The sequence below is a fragment of the Sylvia atricapilla genome, chromosome 3 (genome assembly GCF_009819655.1).
Source record: "Sylvia atricapilla isolate bSylAtr1 chromosome 3, bSylAtr1.pri, whole genome shotgun sequence".
In the NCBI taxonomy this organism is placed as follows: Eukaryota; Metazoa; Chordata; class Aves; order Passeriformes; family Sylviidae; genus Sylvia; species Sylvia atricapilla.
The window spans coordinates 87816914-87830381 of NC_089142.1; the positions used below are offsets into that span (position 1 = coordinate 87816914).

Below are 13468 nucleotides of genomic sequence, written 5' to 3' on the forward strand. Positions count from 1 at the left end.
AACATTATGAAACATCTGAAAGCCTATTTTTACCTGAAAGGGTCACCTCTCTACTCAGTCAACACTGATATTTAAGAAGAGCATCTAGGATGCCATATCAGTATCAGTATACAGATGACGATATTCTGTTCACTGAGGCGCACGGACTAGGCTGTATGACTGTATAATAATGCTCACTGTCTGGACTGGTTAGATTTATTTTTCTTGGACACCAAAAATTTTATTTGAAAAAAGTCAGGTTGTCCTATTTAATCAAAATGAGACAAAAGAATGACATCATTTGAAGGAACAAGCTGTACATAACCCCAGTAAGAATATAAAACAAATATGGGAAATTTGTAATTTGGATTTTTAAACAGAATGATTATAGATTTTTCCTCAAACTATTATGAAACATCTGAAAGCCTATAGTTTTAGTCTTAGTAGTCTTAGTTTTTCCAAACCAAGTGTATTATATATTAAAAAGATATACATACAGTTATATATAAGGCTTACAAGGCACCTCCTTCTTTGTAAGAATCATACTTACTGAAATAAACACAGAAAGTATCCAGTGTGAGGCTGTTAGTGCATTTTGAACCATATTTCTATGTACATTGTATATGAGCATACACATACACACATATACACATAAATATTTATGCACATGAAATTTATTTCAGTGCAAAGTTCCCTTACTAGCAAGTTTTAAAAGTTGTATCAGTCTCTCAGGCAATGTATAGTGACATTTATAAATGAGAATTAACATGAGAAGCTCTAGTCTGAGAGTACTGTCAGAAGGGCATAATCCTGAGAAATCAGGATGCGAAATGGCCCATTTACTCCATGGAAGTTTGACTGATGTCTCTGAGTATTGCAGCTTGCATACCCAAACTAGGAAAATACCCTCTGAGTGAGCAGCACAGGAGGTTTGCTGTGAGAAGCCCTGGAGAAGAAGCAAAGCATATGAGCATAGGGTCAGACAGCAAAGTGCTACAGGGATGTCACTACAGCAGCAGAAGGCACTCAACCAACCTGGGAGGAAGGAGCAGCGGCTGCCAGATCAGGTGTATGAGCTGCCTCCCCCAATGGGCCACACTTTGTTCAGGTAGTGGATGGAGTAGGAACGAGGCTTTTACGGACCAGGGCACACTTTGGTGCCAGGTCTTTGGTTACAGATAGGAGTCTAAGCAAGTTGCTCATTTGCTGCAAGGGGCAGGGACTTACAGTTTCGTCTTCCTGATTTTACCCAACACCTATTTACAAGACTGGGATTTTGTATACTCCAAGCTGACTTACTTGGTATTTGCCTTACACCCTCACATAGAACACAATTTATGCCTCCAAATGCATTGTTATCATAGCTTTTTTTGTACCCTATTCATCCTTCAGACAATGAAACTTCAAGGATTTCCAAGTGCAAATCTCAGTATACTCAGGGGGAAAGAAAGTGGATGCAGGACGGATTTTATATTTAGATGTTCCTATTGGAGCCTTGATAGCTGTCTTCTACAAGTTTTGAATAAAAGTGAAGGATGTTTCAAAACTGTTTCACAATGCTTAAATACAGGTGCAAATTCCTCTTACTATATGCAGTGATTTTTATGTATTTCATCAGATAATATTTTGCTTGCTTTTGCAACAGATGTCAGTTTAAAGAATATCTTATTTTTCCTGACCTTCACAATCACCACTGATCGATTGGAGCCTCACTTTTGTTTCCCAAAAATCAAAGTGAAATAAAATGCCTTGAGTGGAAATCAAAAGTCTTTGACATATAGCAGAAAGCTTGCTGTGCAATATTAGTACCCAAAGGCAGCTCAGAATTCTTTGTTAAGAGCAACATGCTTTCACCTTGAACATTTTAAATTTAATCTGAAGACTTAAATCATAGCAATCTTTACCATGCAGATACAATAAAACTAAGAGATTGGAAAATATCTTTTTATGTTTAACTCTGTACCTGAATATTTCATTATGCTTCAGGCAGTAGTAAGCCAGCACTTCTTCAGATGGCCAGAGACCTATAAAATAAAGATATTCGCCTTCTTAGAACAGATTTTTTTCTGGTCTGAAATAATATTTGAATGCATATTACCATTTGCAGACCTCTACCACTGTTTTATTTTCTGTATTTGCCACAATAACATGGAATAAAGAAAAATAAAAAGAAGACCTATGATTTAAGCATTGGAATTGGGGATTTCATAGATTTCATCACAACTAATGATCAAATTTAAAGATATGCATACACACACGTAAATATACACATATATTTACACACATACATGCAATACTCAAGACTTTAAAAGTAATGTAAAATTTAATTCACTTGGGCATTCACATGAACATCAGCTTGTTTCTACCAGGCCAGATGGAAGGCCAACTTTGCCCTGTAGCCTGTTTCCAAGAGGAGACAGGAGCCCTCTCATTTTTCATTAGCTACATTATCATCATTATCCTACAGTCACTCAATTTTTTTCCAGCTTCTTTTTATTTAGCTCCTTTTCTTTTAGTTTTTGTTAGATCAGGCATCAATCTGACTGTAAGGGAGACTGACCAGTAGCACATGCTAAGGACAAATACTTAGGGCAATAAAAGTGTGATTTCTAGTTATGGCTCAAGAAGTTCAGAAGAAGGAGAAGAGGAAATACAAGTGGTAAGTTCTTCTTAACAGGCACTGAAGGATTTTTCTGGTTTTTCTGTGGGCAGCTTCACAGAGCTGCACCAGGAAGCAGCACAGTTTCACCCTGCTGTATAAAGAAACCCCTCCTCTCTCATTTCATACTTGCTTCCCTGCCATTTTCATTTGAATTCCCCTAGTTCTCCTACAGAAATAGCCAGGAGCAATCACACTTTCTTCACCTAATCTGTATTATTCATGAATTTATTAGCTTCCATCATAAAATTTACACTGGTCATCATCCACACTGACAACTACCTGGGGACTTCCATGTAAATTTTATTCCTTCAAAACCAGTCTCTCATGAAAGTGGCTGTTTTGCCAGACCAGTTTCCCACCTGACTGGAATGTCCAGCTGAAGTGCTGTGGCCCACGGAAAGGGCAGCACAGATTTGAGGGGCCTTGAGGAAAACAGACTCATACTCAGGAACTTGAGTTATGTCTGCAAAGGTTCCCAGAGTTAAAGGAGAAAGAATCAAAGGCATATGCAGCTGAATTATGGTTGCATGCGGTTTTCATCTGTGGTTGCTTAGCAATGAAAAACCACGTTTACATGTTTGTCCACAGGTAAAATCCAGAGTCAACTTCCCCCCTCTAACAACACACTACATTAAGAATTGAGACACAAACTTCATATTATGAACTACAGACATTTCAATGGTTCCAGTAAACTTATTTGACATATGGAGCACCTTTTAGATATTTCTAGACATGTAAGTTGAATTCCATGCAGCTTACTACGTATGTGTATCCTTTAGACTATTTTTACCAGTATTTTGTTCTCAAGGCTAAAAACATCACTACACTTTTAACAGAACCAGAAGTTTGGGAGAAAAACTGTTATCCCTCAAATCACTTAAAGCCTGACTAGAACCATCATCAATGTAATTCTTCCTTTCCATCCAGTAAGTATTCTGAACTACCCTTACTCCTAGTGAGAAATAATGAAAATCTAAAAACATCTTGACTGCGTGCAGATCAAGCAAAAGCCAAGACGTTTTCTCCAAAATTTTGCATATAACTTTTGCATTTAAAAGATATTTAAGGGGAAAAAATAGACTGATGATACATATGTATGACAAAACTATTAATGCAATACTTTTATTTGTCCTGTTTATGACAGTTCAATCTGAACAGGTGTTTTTGAATGTGCTATTTTGCTTAGACTTGCTAAGGGTTAAAATAAAATATTCACACAAGACTACCCATTCTTTTAGTGAAACATACACTAAGAATTGTGAAGGGTTTTTCATCTCCCTTTGAGCATTTCAATGCTTTTGAGCACTGAAATATGCTAAAATGACAGATTTTTTTCAATAAATATAATAACTATTTAAATATTTAAGTGTATAACATAAAGAATGTTTCAGTTTGCAGTGACTGGTGTATACTCAAGCAATAAAAGTTTTTTTAATATTTAGTGAAGACATGGCTAATTTAACACCATTTATAATACATCTCACATTACAAAAACCCTCACACCCACAAACATAAAAAACTGAAACCCTTTTATAGCAAACTTCTAGTCAGAGTGAATTTTTAAAATACTAGTCAATTGCAGAAAACATCCTTCAACATCCGACTTTTCACTTCCCTCAGTCAAATGTCTCTCCCTTTTCTGCAGTTATTATTGAGGGCACTTTGAATGGCGTCACTGAAGCTTTTCTGAGGGGTCACCGTTCCTTCTCCTGCTACCATTACAGTGTTGATGCCAGCTGGAACTGCAGGTGTATCGATACCTCTGTGCTGAGGGAAGGGGGAAACACCTTTGCAAAGACAATGCTCTTCTTTAGGCAGATGCCAGCAATGCACACAGCTCTCCTTCTCGCTGCCTTCCCCCACAGGGAAGAAAGAAAGCAATGGTATAAGCATCTGGAAGCTAAAGAAGCAGGAGTCAGGAGGTCTTTCATGAACAAGTCTCAAGTGTGGAAGCACACTGTGCTCCCAGCTAAGCCAAGAAGCCAGAAGCCAGAATACCTGTGTTAATTTTAGTAATAGGAAAAGCTTCTCGTGCCTGAACAGGTAGGTAAGCCTCTTTACCTTCAAAACAGGGATAAGCTTAAAGATCCATGTGGAGGAGTTTGCATTCTGTCTTCTTCCTCCTCGCTCTGACCTACATTTGCCAACACAATGACCTACATTTTGAAGTTGCAAATATTGGAAAGATAGTTCTGCTTCTGTTAGAAAACATACAGCTGTAATGCAGAAATGCAGAACTCCTATGAATTAACAAGTACTACTACGTTGTGAAAAGCATAATTTATTTTCTGCAAACACATACATATGGATATGGATTAAGTTTCCTACCAACACACTTAAAATAATTCTTTCATATTTAAAATAAAATTATTCTCACTTTGATTTCTAAATTTGATTATAAATATGCAACATTGGATGCTACCTATTTACATGTACAATTACGTACACGATAGTAAACTGTTTACAGACAGATAGGCAAAAGAATATCAAAAGACCCTCAAATGGTGCTTGTATTTTCAAGGCTATAAATATTCCACAAGTCCTAGATAGAAGGTCTAAAAAATCTCACTGCATGATGAAGCAAGAATTTCTTTTTGCAAAAATAAATATTTTATGCCATTTACTGGAGGTTTTTAAACTCTTTATCGCCTTGATAACTACAACTTGAAAACAGAGAATAATTGCCAGAAAGCTTTGGAATCTCTGCTGAAACATAGGAAAAAATTAAGTTCCAGTGGTGTTCAAAGGAGACCCTCAAGAAAGGGCATGTCTGAAGACATGGGACAGAGACAGAGCTCATGCTTGCTGACATTTCAAAGCTTGAAGGATCCTTTCACCACCAGGATGGAGCAGGATTCTCACTACAAATGCCATAAGAAAGATGATGTCTACTTCCAGACAGTTTAATGGTACTTATTACAGTAGATGAAGTAGAAAAATTTTATCATTAAAGCACACAATGGTGAATAGAGAAATGCTACAAATGCATCACAGCCATACAAAATAAAGGCATTTCTACAGCACTTGTCACCATATCATAAAATATCACCACAGCAATGGAGTCTGCCTCACAAGAATTTGATGATATAATGAATTTCTACTGTCCCAAGTTTGCACATTTGGAACCAAAGTAAGAGACAGAGACAGATTAAGTTACTTAGACACACAGAATGAAATCATGAGAAGGCCAAGAAAAATTACCCATCATCCTTGTACCATGAGGTATGATGTAACAAAAAAAAGGTACCCAAGCTCTTCCTACAGAGGAACAATACTAAAAAAATCTTAATAATGAAAAGAAACATAAGTTGGTTTTATCACTTTCATAGTGCTTGCTATTGGAAAGTGTCAGATCTTTCTGCACTAGTCATAGAACAACAGTTTCTTAAAGCAACCTTCAAGCCACATGGACTAAGCCACAGGCAGACAGCATTCTGAGGATGTTGTGTTTTAACAAACAGGTGGAGCTCCAGTCCAAAGCTGCACTAAGTCTGTGCTTCTTCTGCAACTAACCTAAAAATGCTGAATACTCTGATAGTACAGAAAATTGTCTACCAGAAATAAATTATCCAGTATTTAAAAAAAAAAAAAATTGTTTCTTGTTTCTCTCCTCTTGCTGCTTTTTACCACATATTTTAAAGAATGCTGTCAACCTTTGGATAACAAATATTGAGATGTGATGTGAAGTTCTTAAAGTACATCATGTCAGTAGAAAAGAATTTTGAGACATGCATTTTAAAGAAAGACATTTGACTATTGAAGCTATTATGTCTCAGCACTGCTCCACAGGTATAAAGAAATCATGGTAGCTACCGATTACTTTAACTGGGATAGTACAAGATTAGTGTAACTTGGCTCTGCTCTGCTCTGCCAGCACTACACACAGGAAACATAGGGGCAACTGGAGGTGACAGGTGAGCCGTCCCTGGGAGCTCTGAGTAGGAGGTATAAAGCTGTCCTACAACTGCTTAACTCATGTTAGCAGATTAAGAAGTTACTTTCAAAGCTAAGCCGAACTGAAAGTATTTTCACATTTCTCTAGCTCTTCTCACAGCCACATGTACAGACGTCTGTCTGATCTCAACATTCAAATTTTGTCTTTTATTAAACTGTTAAACTATGAGATATCTTCCTATTCATTTGAAGTCTCAAGTAAAATTTGTACAAATCCTATCTTAACGCTCAAAAGCAAAGACAATTTAAATTTGAAAAGTCAGTAATTTTCCCCACATGAATATACTCAAAAAGATCTTTTTTCTAGTTTGTCCTGATTCTTGACTACATGAAATCACCTTTTTGCTCTAACAGTCATCAAAATGAGAGGGAAAAAAAGCATTTTTGGGCAAAGTGATGAATAATGTCTCAAAAGTCATACCAACAACTGCAGTGAGCAATGATGAACTGTTTTCTGACCCTAAGTTTCTGACCACTTTTTATCCTTCCACACCAAGACACACGGTTAGTGGAGAGCAGGAAAATCTTTAGCACTACAATAGACTGTGGAGAGGTGTTAAATTAATGGCCTGTCCGGACAGGCAATTATTCCCCATCACATCTGCTAAAAGACTGTAGAGAAGATGGAAAATCCCTGAAACTAAAGTACTTACTGGAAAAAGCTATTATAGGAATACGACATAAGGAATTCTAGGATTTTCAAATAAGGTTCCTTCCATTCTTAGAGCATTGTAGCACAACCCTAATTTTACAGTATCAAACCTTATTTTTTACTGACTGTGTGACTGTATTCAAGTCACATGGGAAGGTAAGTTTGATAATTTTATCCTGGTTAGTTTTTCTGTGGATCACCACCACATCAAGAAGCACAGTATATCTGCTGAGGGTCCTGGAGAAGTAAGAGAGCAGATCAAAATCAAGGTTCAACAGCACCATACCTAGGAGTGAATTTCAAAATTAAGCTCAGTAATTTGAGCCCTTCTGTCAGTGGAGCTGTGAACTTCACTACCAAGTAAAATTTAAAACATGAAATTATGAATAGCACAATTAAGACTAGATACCAAGTGGATGCACAGTGTATGTCTGCCAAATACACATTGGTGGTACCATACAACATGAGTGCTCTAATTTGAGTAATTGCTTGAGTAAAGATTACCTGCAAATAATTGCACTGCTGTAGTTAGTTGGCATTGATAGCTCTCAAAAATATTTCTAGCTCTAAACTTTCTTCAAACTCCATACCTCAAGCCACTTTTCAATATAATTTTACCACTAAAAAACGTTGCTCAGTATAGTCAGGAAGTAAAAATTTTATTTTCATTCCCTTATTCACACAGCACGCAAAATGTGACACAGATGAAAGGATAATCAATAATCCCTGCTACCTAAGATCCCACCTAAAGTGCAATGAATTAAAAAATGTAAACACGTAAGGCACTAATACTACAAATACTCATTTTTTAGATACCATAAAATGCATGCATAGAGAAATGAAAATATTCCATAGAAATTACCTCCATAATAATCCAAAGACAAACCTGGCCACTTTAGTAAACTGAAGAAATGGAGGAAATTGCTAAGCAAGGAAAAAACTCACAGAAGAAAATCCGTGTTGTTTCACTCTGTTTTCAGTACACAAAATTTTAAGTTTACACCCATCTACAGCAGATGCAGATAAAAAAAAGAGTCATCATTGCAAGTTAGTTGCAGATGGTATGCCTCGAACTGTAAAATTATTTACTACAAAAATAAATTTGAGCGATTTTCAAAAGGAGGACAGCTACAAAGTACTGTGTCCGTCTGGACATTTGACCACCTCAAATGCCAGCATTTTTAAGAGCTAACATATTTTGAAAGTCCAGTTGTCTAATCTGAGGCTTTCCAATCTGAAATTTACCCAAACAGTATTTACAAGTGAGTAACTTCAGCAATAAATGCACACAGTGTGAAAAAAGAAAATTATTTAATAGCTTTTACAGTAGCACCTTATATCTGTGCCTTACTGCACCTGGCTTTTGCAGATGGCAAACCACCTTTTAAGTCCAGTGAAGAGGAGTAATTTGAGGCTGGGAGAATGGCTAGCTTACTTTTCCACAGCAGGAATGCTATAAGTGAGTTTGAAAAGGTGCAAGAACACCAGAAAAAAATAGGAGAGAATATAAAGAGAAACATTTTTTCCCTATGCACATACATTTTGTAGAAACTCTTGTCTCTCTTCCAATCTAAAACAGAATTCATGATATTCAGATCATTGAAAAATATGTATAAGCACCGGCTGAGATCTTCAGCCTAGGCAAAATGGCCTCAGCACCGTATCTCTCACTTTCACTCTCATTATTATTCACGACTAGGAGGGAAACATGATGGTCTGCAATCTGCAAATGTCTTCTAGAGCACAAACTTAAGAAGCTCAGTGGAACTGATGTGGAAATACAGTAACAAGTCAAAGCTGTAAATGCACGCATATCCCTTCCATAAGAAAAACTGGCCAACTGTACAAATGTACTGCTACAATTGTCTTTAACATCTTTTTCAAATGAATGAATTTACTCGGGGGGGGGGGAGGTACCTAGTTTTCAAATAGTTATTAAAAATTAAACAACACTGGAACAAACCTTTTGTGATTATAGCCTTCATTCTCCTGCAAAAAACTGGATCTATAAATTTATGTACCATTGTAGATGTAAATTACAAAATTTTATATTCAACTATATTAAAACATCTATTCCAAAAATGATTACCAGTTGTGAAAAGCAGACAGGCTTATCACTTGCTGTCAGTTGTTCATGTCTAGTTAAGCAATAATGTGCTAAAACTGCTCTTTTGTTTTGTGTAAGAATTTTGGCAATAGAAGAAATGAACACTCGTTTAATAAAAACTCAGGCTGCTTTTTGCTTTGATGGAGGAAGCAGCTGCCTGTTTTCATTTGCTGCAGAGCAGCAAAACCCATCAATATAATAAGCAGCTTAGATGCATCCATCCACAGCATCTGTAAGGATATAGGGCTATTCGCTCAAAACCAATCCTTGGTTTAATTTTAACAAAGATGTGTCTGACATATTTGAAAATGCATTATAATAGGGTTTTGAAATACTAGCATTTTCTCTTTTCTTTTTAAATACTTTTCACAGATTTTGAAAGGCAAGTATATATATTGGAGTGATAGAAATGCTAAAACAAATATTACTACAGCAAACAGCAGAACTAGCCTAAAAATGCAAAGAGACAACATTAAGAGATACCTTCTGGTTCACAGAATCTCCTGTCCCTTGAAAATACAGAAAAATAGTGTTTCAGTCTTTTCAATGAAGGGTTTTTTTCACCATAACCAAGAGTAGAGAAAGATACTAGAAATATGTATTACAGACAAAATCCTTGTAAAGATCACAGATCCATTATACAAATATATTTCCCAAGATATCCTTTTCCTTCCCTGCCTTATGCTTTGTTAAAAGTAAATAGATTAATGCTCATTTCCAAAGATATTTATCAAATTATTTTCTACTATTGCCTGAAAGTATGATAACTGTTATTAAATTTCAACAGTGTGAGTTTGTCCCAAGTGACAACTTCTAATTGTAATGAAAAAGTTTCAATTAGAAGTAGAGTTCTAGGACATTCATGCATCATTATAAAAACAGGAAGAGAGAGGTAAAATACCATCCGAGATAGAAATCATAAAACTCTATTTTCACTCAAAAAATGTGATACCGCACATTTATATTATTAAAAAATCTTAAGACATTATTATTATTTTAGTGCTGTTCGGCTTTCTAAGACCTTTCTAAGCTGAGCTTTTAGATGATTTGCACATTAACTGAGAAGTCAGATAATTCTTAATCCTCCTCTTTTTCAGATCCAATAATGGATAAGGGAGCATCTTAGCATGATCAACTAGCAATCTGCCTAGCCTGAGTGGTAGTACACCTGAATTTAGGATTAGTCATCGGGTTTTCATAATATCTGATTTAAATGAGCACTCATTCTGAGAAGCATAGAAAAAGAATATGCAACGATATTTGAACTGTACCATTTAAATATGTAAGAATAAACCTAGAGTGCATACATATTTATTTGTTTCACAAAAAGAAACAAAATAGAGAAAGGAAGATTTTAAAGAATCATGTACAGGCAAAAAGCTGGATAGTTCAATTAAATAACTGCCTTTTTCCAGTATTCACAATAGCTTAAAGATACAATCAACCATATCTCAGCTGTAGCCGTGTATCTCTACCTTGTCAATTCCAATATCATAGTTTCACTTTGTCTATAGATGAACTGAGGAAACTAGTTTGGGGGTTTATTGTGGGGTTTGGTGTTGTGTGGTTTTGGGGGGTTTTTTTGGTTTTTGGGGGTTTTTTTGGTTTTTTGGGGGGGGGGGGGGGAGGGTTGGTGGGTTTTTGTTGTTGTTTGTTTGTTGTTTGTTTGGTTTTTGTTTGGTTGGTTTGTTTGTTTGGTTTTTTTGTTTTTTTTTTTTCTCTGTGAGGTTTCCCCTGGTTGGTTTGGGTTCATTCAGTTGTTTGTTTTGGGGTTTAGAGATAGATCATAGGTAAAGAACGTAAAAACCTCTAGATTAACATGGTTACTAATATTGCTTATCTTCCTGAAATATCTGATACAGAACATGGAAGTTTGTGCAACTGCCCTATGCACCCTTATATAATGCTCAAGATAAATAAAATGGAATTTATTTGGGTGATTTTGGCTGTGTTCAGAAGTAGTGTCTAGAGGTTAGATTTCTTCTGTTTGGTTTGTGATTTGTTGTTTGTTTTTTTCCCCATCAAACTAAACAAAGACAAGACCTTTTTGGTCCCAGCAGCTTCTGACTCATATTTTTCTCCCTTATCTAACTCCACCATTCTACACAGTCAACCAAACTATAGGAAAGTCTCTGTTCTATACAGCCAGGAGATATAAACTGGGTAAAAGCAGAAATATTAACTGCATGCAAAGTTCATTTTCAAGGCTTTGGACAGCATTTGTCTAACAAAACAGTGTATCTTAGTACTCTGAATCTCATGTATTGGCAAATTGTGACCATGCATCCTTCACATTCTTAGATAAATTTGTCAGGTCCCTGTACGGAAGAGGCCTTGATTCTTTCTCCTGGGGTAATTTCAACTGGTGCTAAGTGTGCAATTTTCAAAAGTCTACACTACTGACTACCATCTTGCAGCAGGTGCCCTAAATCTCCCCATATCACTAAACCTTGTTTTCATCTCTCTTATGGAATGAGATCTGTAATGAGTTCTTATAAGTGAGAATGCTACACAAAGATGAACTAGACTTCTCATCTATTTATGGATCTGCATTCCATATGAATTTAGACAGTAAGTGTTAAAGCAAATCTCTATAAAAAGAAAATATTTACTTTTTTTTTTTTTTTTTTTTTTTTTTTTTCCCTGAAAGGCCAAGGATTTCAGGATGCTCCAGGTCCTTCCAGGTGAGGTTGGACAGAGCAAGATGACAGAACTTACACTACACCACTGTTCAAAGCTGGTTTTGCCTGAACAGGTTTCAAGAACCACAGCTGGTGGTCTGGCACTTTTCATGAAACACAATGGGCCAGATCTTCAACTAGTATTATGCCTGTGTATCCCAGCTAACAGACCAGCCTTGGATTTAAAATATGCCCGTTTGTTCTGAGAAACAAAGTAGCCTTTGTTATATTAATGTATGTTAGTGCTTTGGATCGTTTTGTAGAGTCAAATCCAAGGGTAACCTTCTCAGGAAATCAGTATTTCAGTGTGTTACAGTAAAGGAGGATATTAAAGTGATAAGAGTAGAATTTAGTCTTCAAAGTAGCCTGAAATATTTTCTCTGATTACTTTCACATTTCCATGTTACTGTAATAAACCATGACCTAACTGACCACATTTTTATTTTACAAGGCATAAAAACGCAGATAGGTGCTACAAGAATTCTGCTGAAAAACACTGTAGAGCTGTATAAAACTTACCTTTCTACACCCTGATACAGAAGTGCTCTTGTGTCAAGAACAATGTGCTTTGACTAAGATATGTAGCTTAGGTACTTATGCCATTTTTCAGTGTTGAGAGAATGTATTTCAGAACATCCAGTGGTTTGAGTTTCAGAAACAAAGGAACAAAAAAGCAAAGCAAATCATTACACTCAATTTAATTAAATGAAAGCAGGAAAAAGCCTATAAGCTAACTCCATAAAAATATGCTTATGTTTACTGTTGGTAGGTCAGTGAAGAAAATGGATCAAAATTTTCATTAAGTGAGCACATATCCTCTGACTTCAGGAATTGTTCAGTCATACGCCAGCACAGAAATTTGGCCCCATCTTTTGATAGTGCAATTTGAGAGGGCCACCTGTCCTTTGTGTCCTACATTACAACATTCCATGGTGACCACGGGCTCTTGGGCAACCCTAGGATTCTCCCTAGGGAGTAGAAAGCTCTTACAAAACGCAGTCTAGGCCACTTGATTTTTGAGGCAGTTTTTTACTAATGGCAAAGACAATACACAAGTCATGAATTTCTACAGCATTTCTTGCACCTTGAAACATTATGTTAAATCTCATGCTAAAGTTCCATATTAGCAGGTAGACTCTTCAACACCTAGTTTATGTTTTTACTTAGTGAGTTTTGAGCTCAGACTTCACAAATAGAGAGGCAGGTATATAATCTTCTGAAATTCAAACTTTTTCCCTAAGGTTTAAGTATGTTGTGACACACTATTTTCATACAGCTCTTCATCAATAGGGTAATAACACTGCAATAATGAGGAAAAGCGCTTTTTTTTTAAAGGAGTTTTATAACACCATTACAGTATTGAGCAGTTAAAAACTAATTTTATCACTTTCTTGTTGTTCTCTTTTACTGTTAAGAGTTTGAGTCACAATATA

At 36.1% G+C, this 13468-nt stretch overlaps 1 protein-coding gene across 1 annotated transcript in view; it reads right to left on the reverse strand.

Annotated features, from left to right (window-relative positions):
* CAMKMT (calmodulin-lysine N-methyltransferase) overlaps positions 1-13468 on the reverse strand; it is a 213159-nt gene that overhangs the window by 42431 nt on the left and 157260 nt on the right. Inside the window, 1 exon segment of the mRNA XM_066316078.1 lies at positions 1943-2003. Within this exon segment, the coding sequence (XP_066172175.1) occupies positions 1943-2003 (61 nt within the window).